This window comes from Candoia aspera, chromosome 3 (genome assembly GCF_035149785.1).
Source record: "Candoia aspera isolate rCanAsp1 chromosome 3, rCanAsp1.hap2, whole genome shotgun sequence".
NCBI lineage: Eukaryota > Metazoa > Chordata > Lepidosauria > Squamata > Boidae > Candoia > Candoia aspera.
Genome location: NC_086155.1, coordinates 42,447,319 through 42,466,411, shown reverse-complemented (window position 1 = coordinate 42,466,411; position 19,093 = coordinate 42,447,319). Strand labels below are relative to the sequence as shown.

At 38.1% G+C, this 19,093-nt stretch overlaps 1 protein-coding gene across 1 annotated transcript in view; it reads right to left on the bottom strand.

The window, feature by feature from the left end:
• Positions 1-19,093, bottom strand: part of PLXNA2 (plexin A2) — a 483,155-nt gene that overhangs the window by 71,115 nt on the left and 392,947 nt on the right. Inside the window, exons 17-18 of the mRNA XM_063297455.1 lie at positions 10,638-10,877; positions 8,628-8,771 (exon numbers count right to left, since the gene is read on the bottom strand). Of these exons, the coding sequence (XP_063153525.1) occupies positions 8,628-8,771; positions 10,638-10,877 (384 nt within the window). The remainder of the gene's footprint in view (positions 1-8,627; positions 8,772-10,637; positions 10,878-19,093) is intronic.

Sequence of the window (19,093 nt, the reverse complement as noted above, 5' to 3'; positions counted from 1 at the left end):
CAACTACAACTGTACATCTTTTTGATGCATATGAAATGACTTCAAATGGATTCTAAAAAATTACAGTTCTTTTATAGTTCTGACAGCTTTACAAGCAGACAGCTCACTAACTTAAAAAAAGCATTCACCTGCAAGGGTGCAATGCCTGAAGTGCCTCTAAAGGAACCATCTAACCCATGGGTCATGGTTATATTGATGGCAAGGAGGAAACTAGCAATCTACAACAAAATCATTGAGAAGAAGATGAGTATGCCCCTCACAGCAATGCTGTATTTAATGTACATGATGTGAATGAATACGTGTTTAAGCAAGTACAGTACACATGGCACAGCACAGTCCTCAGTACCAAATTACCGTATACCCCTGATCTATCCCTACAACAAACCTCAGTGCCAGCTGTGCCATAATCTATTCTGACATTTTTATTGGAACAAATAAGACCAGCTACTGAACTGAAGTCTATTCACTCACAGGCCCAAATTAGAGGTTAATTTCCAGTAGAAGGCTGTGACAAAGCACTTCCATATTGCCAAGGAAGCAGTACAGACCTGTCCATGAGATCACCAGAGATTTAGCTCAGCCTGGAATAGACTTTTTAAACCCATTAAACCCATACTTTCTTACTTGTCAAAAATATCCACCATTCCAAAATACGAAGAGAACTGCATATACATCAGTCATTAAAATTAGCCAATATGAAAGTGAGACCATTTGGATCTCTTTGTATCTTTGGTGCTGGACAGCTTAAAGATCAAAAGATCTCCCCCTCACCCGCAAAAGTTCTGTGTCGGTACTACTAAAATCTTCTACTTTTAACTCTTTTTTTCTTGTCAGTGTGATGGGGTGGTTAAGGTGTTGGAATAGGAGTGGGGAGGCCCAGCTTCTAGTCTACTGTTAGCCAAAAAGAGTTCATTGGGTGATTTTGAGCAGGTCACCCTTTCAGCCCAATGTACTTCACATTTGCTGTTACAGAGAGAATCTGGGGGATTGCTATGTTTGTCACCTTAAGTTTTTGGAGAAAAGATGGGATAGAAATCTCACAAATAAATAACTATCATGAGTAAAAAAATATCAGCACAAAAGGCAAGTAAGATTTATTTAGAAATTAACAATTTATTAGCAAACTACAACAGAACTGGATTAGACAGTATTTAAAAACAGATAGTAAATAAAAGGAGAGTGTTGGATGATTTGGAAACAGATAAAATCTCCTCTCAGATTATTTTTGCCAAGCAAAAATACTATGAACATGATAATAAAAATTCTAGAATACTGGCAAACAAACTGAAAAAACTAAGGAGAAAAAATGTGTTAGTGCAGTTAAAAAGAGCAATGGTCAAATTGTGACCAAAATCAAAGGTATAAGTGAACAATTCAAACTTTTTTTTCAACAATTATATTCCTCAAATAATCCATCACCAATAAAAATTAATCAATATTTAAATAGATTACCATTCCCAGAATTGGCTCCAGAAGATATACAATTTATGGAATCTCCCTTTTCTATTTCAGAAATCACTGAAGTCTTTAATACTATTCAAAATGACTTCCGGTGGGGACATGGCAGACTGAACAGACATCATCATTTTCCAAGCCATGCTGTAACCTTAAAGGGACATTAAGACTGGCCACCCCATTTCTAAATCACCCAATTTATATATATATTTAAAGTATATGTACCCTAAGAAATATCAAGAACCTCAGATATGTGGACAATACCACTCTAATGGCAGAAAATGAGGAACTAAAGAGCCTCTTAATGAGGGTGAAAGAGGAGAGTGCAAAAGCTGGCTTGAAACTCAACATTAAAAAAACTAAGATCATGGCATCTGGTCCCATCACTTCCTTGCAAATAGAAGGGGAAAAAATGGAAGCAGTGACAGATTTTATTTTCTTGGGCTCCAAGATCACCGCAGACAGTGACTGCAGCCATGAATTAAAAGATGCTTACTCCTTGGGAGGAAAGCTATGGCAAACCTAGACAGCATATTAAAAAGCAGAGACATCACCTTGCCATCAAAGGTCCGTATAGTCAAAGCTATGGTTTTCCCAGTATTAATGTATGGCTGTGAGAGCTGGACAGCTGAGCACTGAAGAATTGATGCTTTTGAACTGTGGGGCTGCAAGGAGGTCAAATCAGTCAATCCTACAGGAAATCAACCCTGACTGCTTATTGGAAGGACAGATACTGAAGCTGAAGCTCAAATACTTTGGCCACCTACTGTGAAGAGAGGACTCAATGGAAAAGACCCTGATGCTAGGAAAGACTGAAGGCAAAAGGAGAAGGGGAGGCAGAGGATGAGACGGTTAGATAGCATCATCAATGCAGTGAACATGAATTTGAGTAAACTCTGGGAGACAGCGAAGGACAAGAAGGCCTGGTGTGCTATGGTCCATGGGGTCACAAAGAGTCGGACATGACTTAATGACTCAACAACAACAACACACCCTAAGAGAAGCTTTCTACAGCAAGGAGAAGCTGGTTCTCGTGGTGCTTATTTTTATTTTTGGGATTAATTTTTAAAAAAAAATTCTTTTAAAGTTTTGACTTGTTTTCCATCCAAATATTAAGAAGGATTGTGAGTAAATAATTATTTCCGTGTTATTATTTTTGTACTAAATTTGAAGATATTAACATTTTCCTACATGTTGAATTGGCTGTTTTGAACTTTCAGTGTCCTGATTCTACTTTCCCTGGGAAACTGTCTGCTTATTACTTTCGCTGGTGTAAACATATTCTGTAACTCCTTCGTATCCTTGACTTTCACTGGTTAAGCTCCTAGGGGGCGCCATAATCTACTGCTTGAGGCATGGAGGGTCTTAAACTTTCTCTGACTTCCATAGAGATTTCAAACGGATTCTTTCTGATTCTTACCAAGTTTTTATGCAAGGCGTTCAGGACATTGCGGAAAATATGAGCTTTAAAATGTGTTACTTGGATGGGGATGTTGTGGATGGAACTGAACAATGTAACAGCAACAGAAATGTCTTTTTGGCTTCTTTTGAAAGGCTGGATGAAGACTGAATCGTCAAGTTGAAGAAATTAAAGAGAGAGATTGAGTTGCAAGCGATAAGTGAAATTGATCTTCTGGTGGAATGCCATGGAAAAGAAGGGGTTATTATATATGGGAGGTTTCCTGGTCAGAGTTTTTGAGGGGGGCAGTTGGGCTGGTTGATTTCTGTAAGAAAAAAGTTCTGTGTGCATTGAGGGGACATGTAAATGCTTTGGTCTACTTTGAAGTGGGATAAGGGTTTTTGTTGTTGCTGTGTATTCGTTTAGTCGCTTCCGACTCTTTGTGACTTCATGGGCCAGCCCACACCAGAGTTTCCTGTTGGTTGTCAACACCCCCAGCTCCCCCAGGGACGAGTCCATCACCTCTAGAATATCATCCATCCACCTTGCCCTTGGTCGGCCCCTCTTCCTTTTGCCTTCCACTCTCCCTAGCATCAGCATCTTCTCCAGGGTGTCCTGTCTTCTCATTATGTGGCCAAAGTATTTCAGTTTTGCCTTTAATATCATTCCCTCAAGTGAGCAGTCTGGCTTTATTTCCTGGAGTATGGACTGGTTTGATCTTCTTGCAGTCCAAGGCACTCTCAGGTGTACACTCTCTGGTGTACAGTCTCTGGGTGTTGGACCTGGGGTGAAAGCCTCTGTACATTGTGAAGAGCTTCTAGGTCTTCACATCAGCAGCCTCCATGTCCTCCCTTGGCCAGCTCACTATACCAGCAGGGTATCTGATGACTGGCAGGGCATACATGTTGATGGCATGGATCTTGTTCTTCCCATCGAGCTGGCTCTTCAGGACATGTCTTATCCTTTGGTGGTACTTGAATGTTGCTGTCTTCCTTGCCTCCTCATCGTGGTTCCCATGAGATTGTGGTATACCAAGGTACTTGTAGCTGGTCTGTATGTCTGCTATGTGGCCTGCTGGTAGTTCCAGCCCATCAGTCTTAACTACCTTCCCTCTCTTTACTACCATCCGGCCACACTTCTCTAGTCTGAATGACATCCCAGTGTCCTCACTGTAGATCCATGTCAGGTGGATCAATGAGTCAATGTCTTATTCACTCTTAACATACAGCTTGATGTCATCCATGTAGAGGAAGTGGCTGATGGTAGTTCCACTCTTGAACTTGTATCCATATCCAGTTCTTGTGATAATCTGGCTGAGGGGGTTCAAGCCCATGCAGAACAGCAATGGGGTCAGTGCATCACCTTGGTATATACCACACTTGATGGCCACTTGTGTGAGCTGCCTTGAGTTGACTTCCAGTGTTGTGTTCCACAGTCCCATTGAATTCTTGAGGAAGGTCCTGAGTGTCCTATATACTCTGTGTCTGTGTGTGTCTGTGTGTGTGTGTACTGTATATTTCTTCTCTTTTTTTAATATAAGGGGATGGAACACTTGTATTTAGTGATTTTTATAATGTGCCAATGGAATGATTTATAGAAATAATGTGCTTTTGGTTTAATATAGAGTAAGGGATTGATTATGGAAAATTGTATATCCTTGCTGTTAAAAGTCAGAAGTCACCTCTTTTTGCAACCTAATTTTTTTTTCTCTTGTGTTTTCACACTTTTTTAGTTTTTTCTTTTTTCTTTTTCTTTGCAGCTTTTTTTTTGTTTTTCTGTAGCTTTTATCTTTGTCTGAAACTTAATAAAATTCTTATAAAAAATACTATTCAAAATGGAAAGTCTCATGGCCTTTATGGGTTGTCAGGGGAATTTTATAATGAATTTAAAGAGATCTTAATACCTGAATTTCTATTTTTATGCAATATCTTGCATCAAGGGGAACCTTTACCAGAATCTTGGAAATAGTCTAAGATAATTTTGATCCTGAAATCAAATTCCCAGGATTTGGCATTTGATAGGCCCGTCTCACTTCTCAGTACACTAAACTAGTAGCTAACTGATTAAAAAAATATTATTTATTTATTTATTTATTAAATTTATGTCACCGCCCATCTCCCCCAATGGGGGATGTTGGGCGATTTACAATAAAATAACACTAAAAACACAACCACCTAATTTACCATTAAAATATAAATAAAAAATGAATATAAAATCCAAGTGGAGATGGAACACAATCACTAAGGGATGCTATGGTGCCATCCATCCCCAGGTGGAGCTATCACTATCCCCTTCCCTAGCAAGGTGGCAGAACCAGGTCTTCAGTTTCTTCTGGAAGTCTGAGAGCGAGGAAACCCATCTCATCTCTGGGGGCAAGATATTCCAAAGGGCGGGTGCCACTGCAGAGAAGGCTCGCCTCCTGGACCCCACTAGATGAAATTTCTTTGCTGATGGGGTCCGTAGCATGCCACCCCTGCCTGACCGGGTGGGGTGGGTTGATGTTAAGGGGATGAGACGGTCCCTCAGGTACCCTGGTCCCATGCCATGTAGGGCTTTAAAGGTGATAACCAAGACCTTGAATTGGACCCGGAAGCAAACTGGTACCCAATGCAGCTCGTGTAACAGTGGTATCACATGGGCTGATTTTACAGCACTGATAACTGTCCGCGCAGCCGCATTCTGGACCAGCTGAAGCTTCTGAATACTCTTCAAGGGTAGCCCCATGTAGAGCTCATTGCAATAGTCTATATGGGAGATGACAAGGGTATGAGTGACTGTTTGGAGGGCATCTCGGTCCAGGAATGGGCAGAGCTGGCACACCACCCGAAGGTGTGCAAAGGCCCTCCTGGCTGTGACTGCCACCTGCTCTTCAAGCAGGAGTCGCAAGTCCAGGAGGACCCCCAGGTTCTAAAAATTATTATAGGTAAAATTATTCACATGAATCAATCTGGCTTTATTCCAAACTGAAATATATCTACCTCATCAGGAAATTATTAAATATTATACAAATTAATAAAATTAATAAATCTTCATTAGCCATATATTCTTTAGATATATTTAAAGCCTTTGATTCTCTGGAAATATAATTTTTAATTAAATTTAAATTTGGGGCTGGCTTTTATAAGATGATTGAACAAATTTATGGACCAACTAAAGCCCAGATAAGACTTAACAGTTATGATTTAGATCCCATCATGATTTTAAGAGGTACCAAGCAGGGTTGCCCTTTTTCAGCCTTAACAGGATAAAGATGGGACATAAGATGTATCTTTTAAATCTATTTGCAGATTATATCATATTGACTCTTTCAAATGCTTCTCAGTCAGGTCGCTATATTAAGAAGGAGTTACAGGAATTTGCAGAGCTGTCAGGACTATCAGTAATTTTCACAAATCACATTCCAATAATATATAATTCTTTAAAATATTTAGGCATCACTATTGCTAAAATATTAATAAAGCTTTATAAATAATTATGTACCAACATGGAAGAAATTAAACAAGGAAATGAAAAACTGGACTTCAAAACATTTCAATATTTTAGGGCAAATTGCAGTGGTAAAAATGAAAATTCTTGCACGGTTTAAGTTTTTATTTCAATTCCTCCTAGTGGTAATTCCAGAACAGGGTATAAGATATTGGCAAAATAAAATAAAATAAAATAAAATATAGAAAGCTTCTGCTTCCAAGCACAAAAACTGAGAGTAAATAAAACGATTTTATATAGACCTCAGAAACAGGGAGGCTGGGGCATGCCCAAATTGTTAATATATTATCAAGCAGCATAGAGCATATGATTCCATTTAGAATGGAAGACTCTTCTAAACAATGGATTCAAACTGAAACTATGTTAGAGCTAGATAAATGTATAAATCAATGGCTTTTTTCACCCAAAATATTTTTCTAGAATAAAACAGATTGAAAATGTTTTTTACTAAAACAGTGTTTCAAATTTGGAAGAGTAAATACACAGTTTTGATAAAGGATACTTCCCCTTTAACTCCTCTAATAACATATATCATTCAGGGCAATTATTATGGTTTGGCTAAAATGAAATCTTTGAGAGAATATAATCTTTATAGACTAAAAGATTTTTATTGTAATAGGGAACCTTTCAGTAAAGATCAGACTGAGCAACTAATAGATGACAAGCTACCATAGCTCTTCTGGCATCAACTCAAATCTCTTTCAGGCATTAGAAATATTAGAGCTTCAGCAACACAGACCTATACCAATTTTGAGAATTTAATACTTCATTACTTAGAACAACCAAAAGAAACTATTTCAAAAATGTATAGGTTATTATTGCAATCAGAAATAGGAAATCCATCATATGGCTTAAACGCAATTTGGGATACTGATTTTGGTAATCCCATATAGGAGACAAACTGGTAGAAGTGATGGAAACTGGATGGATTCACTTAACCTTTGATGCAAGAATATTGGAGAGGTTGTCAAAAAAGGGTCATTTTTTCATTTGTGGTCATGTGATATACCCTTTTGGTGTAAAATCTTTGGGGAGATAATCACTAATCAAATAACTGAATGCTCCTCAGAGCTAGGTTTACTGCATTTATTTACAGGACCAAACCATAAGCTTAAAAATACAGAAGTTATTATTTATTTAATCTCAGCAGCCAGTAATGTGCAACACTGGAAAACACTAGATAACGTAACAATTGAGTTGTGGATTAAAAAGGCCTCCTCAATTGCTGCATTATAAAAGATCACAAAGTTAAATTAATGCGCCATCAGAGGCAGGAACCACAATTTTATCAAATTTGGATGGATTTTATGATTTATCTCAACAACAATAGATTATAATCTGGCATATTTTATATATATGGCCAGTTTTCATATGTATAGTACCTGTCTCCTAATTCACATTGCAGTAGATCTCTTTTGTATTTTCTATATTTTTTTCTTTTTTTCTCTATATGTATCTTGAATTTATGTTAATGTAGTTAATATATTTTTTAAAAAAAATTAATAAAAATATATATTTTAAAAAAGAAATAAGTATCTCATTTGTTCTGCAAAATATCCAGCTTAGACATACTCTTACAGAATTGGCAGTAAGCTGATCTTGTCTTCAACTGTAGCTTCCATTAGCATGAACTGAGATAAGATATGCTGGAGACCTACACACCCACTGAGATGTTCTGCTGCCCGCAAAAGCTCTCACTGCAATAAAAGTAGTTAGGCTCAGAGATGTGACCGGACTTTTGGTCTTTCGATAGCTGCAGGGTTTCGCATTTTCCAGTGAGCAGTTCAGAGTTAGGGCTGCTTTAACTGTTACTGTTATGTATATCCTCATGCAAAATTCATGCTGTGTCCGTGTGTGCTTGGATAATATATGTGTACGTATGCACAAAATTACAGACACATGATGGCTAAAATACTTTACAACTTCAACATCTTTTGTCTATTCCCGTGGGTATTTCTTTACGATATTGCATATTTGGTGGTGTAAATTAATGGTGGTGAATAAAGCCCTTTGGCCTAACTGTATGATCAGATTCATGCATATATTTAGGTCATTTTTACATTGGCCCTCAATCAAAAGCACTCAGGACTGCAAATAAAGACACTGAGAAAATTGGTGATACTGGAGATTCTCATCTTTTTAACCAAAGGATGAGGTTTTTTTTTCCACTCCTGGTTTCCATCCTGAAGACAGAATGAGAGCTAGTGCAGACAAGGATTCAACTCTGACACTTCAATGATAGACAAGACAAAAGGTGGAGAAAAAAATCGTGATTCTTGAAGCTTACCATAACTTTGTGTTGCCCGGTGAGATTTGGAGGTTCACAAAGTAACTGTGTCTCTGAGACGGTGACAGCACAGGGAGTTTCTCCAATCAGAACAGTATAATTCAGCTTTGCTCCACCAGAAGCAGGTGGGCACAGATTTTTACCCTATTGAAAAGAAAGAAGACAAAGTTTTATGAAGCTTTAGTTATCGTCTCACCTTTTCCCTGATTCAACATATATCCATCATTATGGCACATGCATTATATACCTGTGTGATACAACATCATCAACATTGATGCACACTTCCTTTTCAGAAGCTGTAACTGTGACGCATATCTGAATAAGCAATTGTGTAATTGAGTGAGAGGGAACTTCCATTTATGTCTCTAATGCATTTGAGCTTATATTTGTTCTGTGTATGTGTGTCAAATTTCCGAGATTCAGTATTAAATTTATCATAGTCGTGGGTAGGAACTACCATCTCAACACTAGGATACAGAAAAGTCCACTGGCAATACGTCTGCCGCCTCTTTACCATTATCCATCTCTTTGCCATTCATGTATCAAAACCAATATGCTGTTTAATCAAGGTAACTATACTTGACAACTAAGAGGCAATTGAGAAATCGGGGCAGTTCATGGAAACAGCAGCTAGTGGCAGAAGTAATCTTGAGAAGGTGAAAAATAAGATGGAGAAAATTAGTCTTTCCTTGCCTGTGATTAAAATGAGTGCTGCTCTGGTACATGACTGACATAGCATGATAAAATACATCTGCAATTCCAGCCAAGTATACAATATCAAAACCAGCCTGTAGTTCACAGTAAATACTAACCATGCGGATCATAACTATACATTCAGAAATGGATAAGAAACCACCTGAACCTGTTTGTCACTTCAGTCCATGGCACAGCTTCTAGCATTCTACTGGTATTATGTTCCATTAGGAAAGGAGACACAATTGCTTGACAAGAAAGAAAAGATTCTAGGCTTCACTGTGGCTTCAGTGATACACAAGGCTGTCACACATCAGGCATAAAAATAAGACTTTCCACATCAACACTAAAAGTGCGAAAGTGGAGAAGGAATGTTAATGCTGGGAGTGAGACGTTGTTAATATAATATTGGACGTTAAACCTGATGTGGATTTAGGTTTGGTTCTCAAAATATGGTAATGTAAAATGCCAGCAAACAAAAGTGTAGAGTGATTACATTTATCTTCACAAGAAAGGAATAAAGTGTTTGGCAGATTTGTGACATATCACTAAGAGCATTTAAAAGGTTTTGAATGTTCTAAGAAGTAGATGCTAGGTCCAGTTTACTAAACTTTTGTTTTGCTACATAGCTCGGAGTTCAGCCTAGGACTATTTTACACATTATGCAAAGGAAAACCTGGATATATGCACTGGAGATGAATCAACTCATAGATTCCTACAGTCATGAACTCCTATATAAAAGAAGTACATATGTCAAACAAAAAGATTTGTAATGTGCTTTGTATTGTTGGGAAGGCAAATGTAGCCAACTGGGGGGAGGGTGCAGCTTGCCACATATACATCAAATACCTTGACTTACATACTTTTGTTAAATATTGGGCTGCAAATCCATAAGAGATTTGCATCATGATATCAAGCTGTTGTTTCGCTGTCACTGTGACCTGCTGCAAATGCCTGTGAAGTAAATTCAGGAGTGACAGCAAGGAGGGGCATTTCAAATTTATTTTCCAAGCTTTCCTAAAGAAATTCAAATCAACTCCCCCCCCACCCCCAATATTTCTGCATGAAACTCAAAATCCCACAAATATTTTCCAAGGTGTCCAAAGCAGAATTTCCAGATCTCTAAGATTTGCATTCAGAGTTTATGATTTGAAACATTCACTTATAACTTCTTATATACATATAAAGCAATACAGAAAATTAACAGGCTGATATATGAAATGCGATCAAGATTTTATATGTAGGGCAATGCTTTTTCCAGAATAAATCTGGATTTGAGCATGTAGAAAAGTCTCCTGGATTGTGCCATCGCTTTACCTTCAGGATAATGGGTGATCCTGGCTTTTGGTCCAAGATGCCAGTAGCACTCAGTAGTTCAAAGGTAGGGTTTGGATAATAAATAAATTTGGTGTCATTATAAATCAACAAGGATTGAACATTGTTAAAGATGAATCCAATTTCATCAGGTCGTTCAACAGCATCCAAACCTGGTCGATACTGTGGTGTAAGGGAAGGAGCCAGGCAACTGAGGGTGGTAGTATTCACAACTTTACAAACCTGGAAGAAGAAAATTAAGGCAGGGTTTTACTTTCAATAAAATATTTCTCTTCCTAAGGAGAACAATTATTTTCACATAATGATTCCACCTTAATTAGTTTGGCAAGACTGAAGTATCAAATCCCTTTCCAAGCCATGTGATAACTTGTTCTGTCATCAGTCAGGAAGAGTACTCTGTGAGAATGACTGTAGAAGTGAAATATAAGCTTTTTATCTCTGGTTTTGTTCACTACCAGATTTAAAAATGTCCTTTCTAGATAAAAAATAACCAATAGGCATGTATGATGCTGGGAAGTTGGAGAGAGCTTTAGTATACAGGAAACAACCAGCGTTATAGTGAAGCTGAAATACAAAGATGCACAGCTTTTTCATTTAAAGAAAAACAAACAGATTAAGCCTCTGCCAGAGTGATAGCTGGAAATGATCTAAGATTCTGGGGTGGGAGGACAAGTTTCATTTGAAATGGCATAGGATCCCTTAGTTAGGCAGACCACAATCCGACAGTAACTTGTTCGTGGTCACCTGTGAATTTCATGACTGATCAGAGATACAACATCAGATCTCTTCTGCTGCCTACATCTTTCCCATATGTTTGTACACATATACAACTTTTTTGGATCAATATTGTATATTTGGAGATGTGGCAACTTGTGAAATGTGCAATGAACCTGCCACGATGAGCTCTTATACTTCAAAATTTACCATTGAAAATAAAATGAAGCACTACAGAAGAAAAGAAATCAATGTTTCACATTTGTGTTTACAGGTCAGTGAAGATCATGTCAGCAAAACCTCACAAGCTATCATGTTTACAAGCATGAGTACCCTCAGGCACTGAACCCAGTAGAAACAGGGTTCTGAATAACCACCCTGGTTATATAAATTTCTCTTACGTATTAAGTATAGGGTCTAAGAAAGACCAATTTAGTTTTCTATGAACACACAGACATATACAAAATAGAGATAAACATAACATTCAAGTTAAGTGATACAAGTAGATTCTAATTCCCCCTCCCTCCCTCCCAAGAATTCTGTCACTAAGGTTTGGCATGGCATTTTGTTAGCTTGTACAAAGCTCCAATATTCAAAATTCCACAACAGATAAATTCAGGAGCCTGGAACTGTATGAAGAAATTTAGATAGAACTGATGCAAACTAAATCATATCCCTTATGACTATACAGTGGAGGTAATGAATAGATTTAAGGGACTAGATCTGGTAGACAGAGTGCCTGAAGAAGTATGGATGGAGGTTCATAACATTGTAGAGGAGGCAGCAATTAAAACCATCCCAAAGAAAAAGAAATGCAAGAAAGCAAAGTGGCTGTCTGATGAGGCTTTACAAATAGCCGAGGAAAGAAGGAAAGTGAAAAGCAAGGGAGAAAGGGAAAGATATAACCAACTGAATGCAGATTTCCAGAGAACAGCAACAAGAGATAAGAAGGACAGCAACAAGAGATAAGAATATATGAACAATGCAAAGAAATCGAGGAAAACAACAGAATGGGGAAGACTAGAGATCTCTTCAAGAAAATTGGAGATATCAAGGGAATGTTTTGTGCAAAGATGGGCATGATAAAGGACAAAAAAGGCAGGGATCTAACAGAAGCAGAAGAGATTAAGAAGAGGTAGCAAGAATATACAGAAGAACTATACAAGAAATGTCTTAATGTCCCTGATAACCATGATGGTGTGGTCGCTGAGCCAGACATCCTAGAGAGTGAAGTCAAATGGGCCTTAGGAAGCATTACTAACAACAAAGCTAGTGGAGATGACAGTATTCCAGCTGAGCTATTTAAAATCCTAAAAGATGATGCTGTTAAAGTGCTGCACTCAATATGCCAACATTTTGGAAAACTCAACAGTGGCCACAGGATTGGAAAAGGTCAGTTTACTTTCCAGTTCCAAAGAAGGGCAATGCCAAAGAATGTTCAAACTACCGCACAATTGCGCTCATTTCACATGCTAGCAAGGTTATACTCAAAATCCTACAAGCTAGGCTTCAGCAATATATGAACCAAAAACTACCAGAAGTACAAGCTGGGTTTTGAAGAGGCAGAGGAACCAGAGATCAAATTGCCAACATTCGCTGGATCATGGAGGAAGCAAGAGAGTTCCAGAAAAAACATCCACTTCTGCTTCATTGACTAAGCTAAAGCCTTTGATTGTGTGGATCACAACAAACTGTGGCAAATTCTTAAAGAGATGGGAGTACTGGACCACCTTACCTGTCTCCTGAGAAGCCTATATGTGGGTCAGGAAGCAACAGTTAGAACCGGACATGGAACAATGGATTGGTTCAAAATTGGGAAAGGAGTACGACAAGGCTGTATTCTGTCACCCTACTTATTTAACTTATATGCAGAGTACATCATGAGAAATGCCAGGCTGGATGAATCACAAGCTGGAATTAAGATTGCCAGGAGAAATATCAACAACCTCAGACATGCGGACAATACCACCCTAATGGCAGAAAGTGAAGAATAACTAAAGAGCCTCTTGATGAGGGTGAAAGAGGAGAGTGCAAAAGCTGGCTTGAAACTCAACATTAAAAAAACTAAGATCATGGCATCTGGTCCCATCACTTCCTTGCAAATAGAAGGGGAAAAAATGGAAGCAGTGACAGATTTTATTTTCTTGGGCTCCAAGATCACCGCAGACAGTGACTGCAGCCATGAAATTAAAAGATGCTTGCTCCTTGGGAGGAAAGCTATGGCAAACCTAGACAGCATATTAAAAAGCAGAGACATCACCATTCCAACAAGGGTCCATATAGTCAGAGCTAAGGTTTTCCCAGTAGTAATGAATGGCTGTGAGAGCTGGACCATAAGGAAGGCTGAGCACCAAAGAATTGATGCTTTTGAACTGTGGGGCTGCAAGAAGGTCAAATCAGTCAATCCTGCAGGAAATCAACCCTAACTGCTTATTGGAAGGACAGATATTGAAGCTGAAGCTCAAATACTTTGGCCACCTACTGTGAAGAGAGGACTCAATGGAAAAGACCCTGATGCTAGGAAAGACTGAAGGCAAAAGGAGAAGGGGATGGCAGAGGATGAGATGGTTAAATAGCATCACTGATGCAATGAACATGAATTTGAGTAAACTCTAGGAGACAATGGAGGACAGGAAGGCCTGGTGTGCTATGGTCCATGGGGTCATGAAGAGTCGCACAGGACTTAACAACTCAACAACAACAACAATGCAAACACTGGACCTTGAACAACAGTTGTAGCAAACTGACAGTGGGAGAATTCAACAGGTATCTGTAAATGTTCTGGTTATTTATAATAGATGGATATTGAATCCTAGGAAAAGAAACGTGGAACTGTTGAAGCAACTTTTTCTGGAATATTTTAGTATCATAAGCTTAGTTTGGCATTGCCAGAATCTCATTTTGTCCTCAACCAAGGATCAGGCCATTCGAAAGTGCCTTAAACTGAAAACAAGAAAATAATATTAGTTTTGTATCAGACACATCTTTCTACTTTCATGCTGTGCTGTTGTCTTCCAGGATATGATTTTCAGATAGACTTGCAATTAATATTGCTGTCTTGTAACAAATCTGATCAACTTTCCCATTTCAGTTGTATTGAACTATCAGTTGATCACAAGGGATTTGGAGTAAATTGAAGGCAATAGCCCATTAGTAAAAAATTGGTACTGGAACTATATTTTCCCCTGCAAGAACAGTTCATCAGAAAGAGAGCTGGTCTCTGTTCTGCCAAGTGTCCAAGCAGTGATCAGGTGCTCAAACAATTGGTTCTTTTAGATCCAGAGATAATAAGCATGCCAGTGGATAAAGAAACTTTAAGCTTTATTATAAACTTAAGCAAACAGATTTAAACAGAAACATAGTTCAAACCAGAAACACAGTTTAGGCAGATTAAACAGAAGTATAAAAAGCATAGCATAAAGAAAGAAATCATAACATACCTAAACAAGTTGATACCCAATCCCATTTATGTTGCCAGGAGCCTCCTGACCAAGGCAACAGGGACCCCCTAGGGTGGCAATATTTCACAGCAATCGATGCGCAGGGTCTGTGCAGAAGCTCCCAAACTCCAAAACAATTCTAAGGGATTTATCTGAGTCTGGCCCTTAATCCTCATGACCATGTTTCCATGGTTGCAGGCTACGAGACCTGACCTTGACTAGGAAGCTTCCCAAGGCCCAAAAACACCTGTCTATGACATCATCCAAGAGCCTGGGAAGTTTTACAGATAACAAAACAATCTGGAGTTTTTCTCTTATATCTCCCCTCCCCCCACTTCACACTTTCTGGAGGGCTGTCGGAGGAGTGGGCTTGTGCTTAAACTAACAATCTTGGGTTTTCTATCCCCCCTCCTCATGCCAAACAGAAATAAAAACAAGTCAATTAAACATCAGCATAACTCAACATAAACTCTAATCTTATTTGTGTGAGGGAGAAAATCAACATATGTCATTAACTCCTTGTCATGTTCCCCGTTGCAAGGCATATGTGCATCACAACGGGGAACATGCACATTAGGTAAGAGGAAGGGATAAGCATAATCCCTAAATCACTCAAGCACCCATATCCAGAAGGGAATCCCCAACACAATAGATAAGCCCTTCAGACCAGACGGGGCACCCATAAAGAGATAGGGGGAATGCCTTCCAATTCCCCCAGGGGATGCATTCGCACCTCCCTCAGGCACGCATGTCCACAGAGGAATATCCAACATAATGGGAGCGCCCATCAGACAGGACTTAACGCCTATCGGAAGATCGGGGAAACTCCTTCCCATTTTCCCCAGGGGACGCACCCGGTCCGGACGAAGACAGGGAGACAAAGGAGATCGCCGGGATCGCCCATCAGCTGACACATCACAGTCTCAAGCACCCATCCGGTCCTGGCTCAAGGGTAGAGAAGCACAACGTCCGCCAGCAAAGTATAAACAGGGCACCCTATCACCACATAAGGATTCCCGTCTTTCTCTTTGCACGCACTCTGTTCTAATAAAGCCAGAAATCCTTAGACCTTCCAAGTGAGTCTGTGTCTTATTCAGAGCGTGGCTGCCCTGACACTCCTCGAGATAACAATGGTCTTCCGCATTGCCACTACAGTCTCCTAATGCTGGAATTTTATTTAGAAATTTAAATAGCAATGACATTTTATTTGACTTGAATTTTCCTCCAGAAAATGGGATATTTAATTTTCAATAACATTTGTGTATTATAAAGATTTAAAAAAAATCATTTTAGGTAGTTTTGCGAGATGATGAGACACCAAAAATTAATAACATTGTTTAAAATGTCTGAAATCTTGTGAGATTTCAGAATGCTTTCTTGTCTCCCAAGCTTAACATTTCAGGTAAAAACCCAAAACATCTTGTAAGATTTGATGCACTCTTCTGATTCTTGGAAATATATTTTTTAAAATTTATGGGGTCCCATGCACTCTATCTTGAGATATTGCAGATGGTATGGAATCTATAGCAGCTTTATTGCAAATCCTAAGTGAATTAAAGCAGTTCTTTCTAATAATAAAATGATTGTTTTTAAAGAAAAGATAAACAAAATGAAAGAAAGAGGGGGAAATTGTTCAGCAATGCATTATATCATATCATTAATCTAGAATTATCATGGAATTAGGCTAGCCTATCTGGCATCTAGAGATTAAGGCATCAATGGATGTGATTGCATAACTTCATAGACATTACGTTACAGCTGTGTTCTGGTTGTTTTTGTTCTCAAATTAATGTATTATTTCTATGTATCACACAAGTCTTGCTTGCACAGAGGGGAAAAATGTGTACCTAGGATTTCACTTTTGGTTAAATTAGAATATTTTCAAGCTGTCAGTAAATGTGTGTGCCTGGTCTCAGCTAGAATATTTTGTATACAAGATATAAACTCCAACTGTCGTTAAAAAGGTGACAGTTTTTTCTGAATATCTCAAGCCTTCCACTAATACCTAAATTTTTAAGGATGAATTTACAGACAATTTTACTTGGTTTTAAAAGTCAATTAATTTTTTTCTGTTGTTGTTTTGTTGACATAGTCAAAATAGTCCTTCTGTTTGTCTACTCCGCTTCAGAAGTATTCAGACAAAGGATTTTTTTTGTGTGGGGGGGCAGATGCCTCTTAGCATTTTAAATATCAAATTAAAAACAGAAGTTGAAATGCTGCCAGCAAACCAGACTTTTTAAAGTATTGCTCTATTGCTGCCACTGTTTTAAATCTACATCATTTGGACTCCTGAAAATCTCAGCTGCAATATTGCATAACAGTTAAGTAGTCCTAAATTTCTTTGATATTAATGAGATCAGAGTGCAAATAACTGTATGCAGCCATTAATTTTACTGTTTCAGGTATAATATTGACAGAAGTGGGGAAATGCTTCAAGTAATCAATTTCCAAAGATTAATAATCAGGAACTTCATTTTTTTCAAATTTATGTGGCTCCATCCCCATGATATATATACAGTCACTATAAAAGTTCATGGTTTGTCTAGTCAAATATTCCAGCAATTTGTCTCTACATGCCTTTAATCAATCTGCCATCTTATTTAAATTTTCCCATGCTCTTAGTAGTTAATATCCAATCCTGTCAGAGGTTCTGTTTTATCAGGTCTGTATTCCAAAGACTGTCAGTGACATGCACCGAGATAAAGTCATGTTTCCATGTGGTAAAATGAAGCTGTCTCCTTGTGGAGCAGCTGTGGAAGTCTCTAAAAGGCCCCAGAAAGTTTGATTTCTTTATGGTGTTCCAGATTTCTTCCAAAACTACATAATTCAAGAACATAAAATCTCCAAAAGCACCACAATTTTAAGAGGCAAGAGTGCACATATATTCTTTGTTCTGCTTGAATCACAGCCAAAGTGTAGTCTTTGGATGGGAAGTGTGAGAAAGAATCTTAAAACTGAATGGCAGTGCATCTTCAATCAAGTAGCATATTAAATTACATCTCCTCAATTAAAACCAACACTGCGAACCATCATAAAGCCCCCAAACTGAAAAAAAATAAGGCTTTTTAAAAAGATGAAAACTATCAACTATGCCTATGAATGAAGTTAGACTACATGGCTGAATCAATCAAGATCATAATTTACATTTCTAATGTGTCGCTTTTGTGCAGTGGCATTCTTGAAAATACAGACTAATTATTTGCAAATCACGACAGTTGATCACAAGAGTGTTTTTCTCAGTGTGAAACATTTGCATTTTTCTATTGATGTATTTAATTCTATACCTTGCTGTAGGACTACAGATACAGAATTTGGGGCTTACATTCTGTACCCATTGATAAAATATATAATATTTATTTTCTGTAACTGTTCATTGTTAACCTAGAAAGTGAGGGGAAAATGATTTACAAGCCTGGATTATAAAGCTAAAAAAAAGTAATGCAACAGTAAACACTGCCATTTTATCCAAAGTTTCATTTTATCCAAAATTCTGTAAAAAACAAACTATGCACAGATGGCTAGCTATGCAAAATCAAGGGGCAAATTATTCTTTCTGCCATTAATAGATTTAAATATAGATATTTTGAATGATGCAACCACTGAGTCTGGATGGGATGACTGAGTCAATGAAATACACCATCTAGGAAATCTTTCAGGCCATTATGGTCAGAAAGCAATTGTGCCCTTACGATGGGATTGTGCCTATGGCTATTAGTCATCCTCCTCCTTATCTCTGCATACAGCTGCATATGTAGTTTTTAAAATTTGCCCACAAATTTTTTTGAGTTTGATAGTAATGCTGACAAATATCTGAACAGCTGTGAAGCTTTTACATTAGTCACAAATGCTTTTGTCATGGATCAGAGATACATTGTTTTGGCAATGGAAATACAACATAAATCACATTTCAGTGTTAATCCTAGTTTGAACAAAAGTCCTTCAGGAATACAAACAATAGTTTAAAATGGGAGCTTTTTGGAACTTTAAAAGATTGAATATACAGATACATTTCAAGAAAGGGCATAGGTACATAAAAACTTGAATCTGTGAAATTACTATTGTGCTGCAGACTTGGATGGAAACAAACATATGGAACAGAAACTATGCAACAGGAGGGTGATATAGAGAGATACATCTGCAAGCTGATATGGGGCAGAGCCAATTTTACAATTAAGGAGTCTCTTCCATCACTTGCTTCTACAGGCTTTGATATTTCTCCCAGATTGTTCCATTCTCATGAAGCAGGTGTTCAGAAGGGTAGACTCAGTAAAACATCACTTCCAT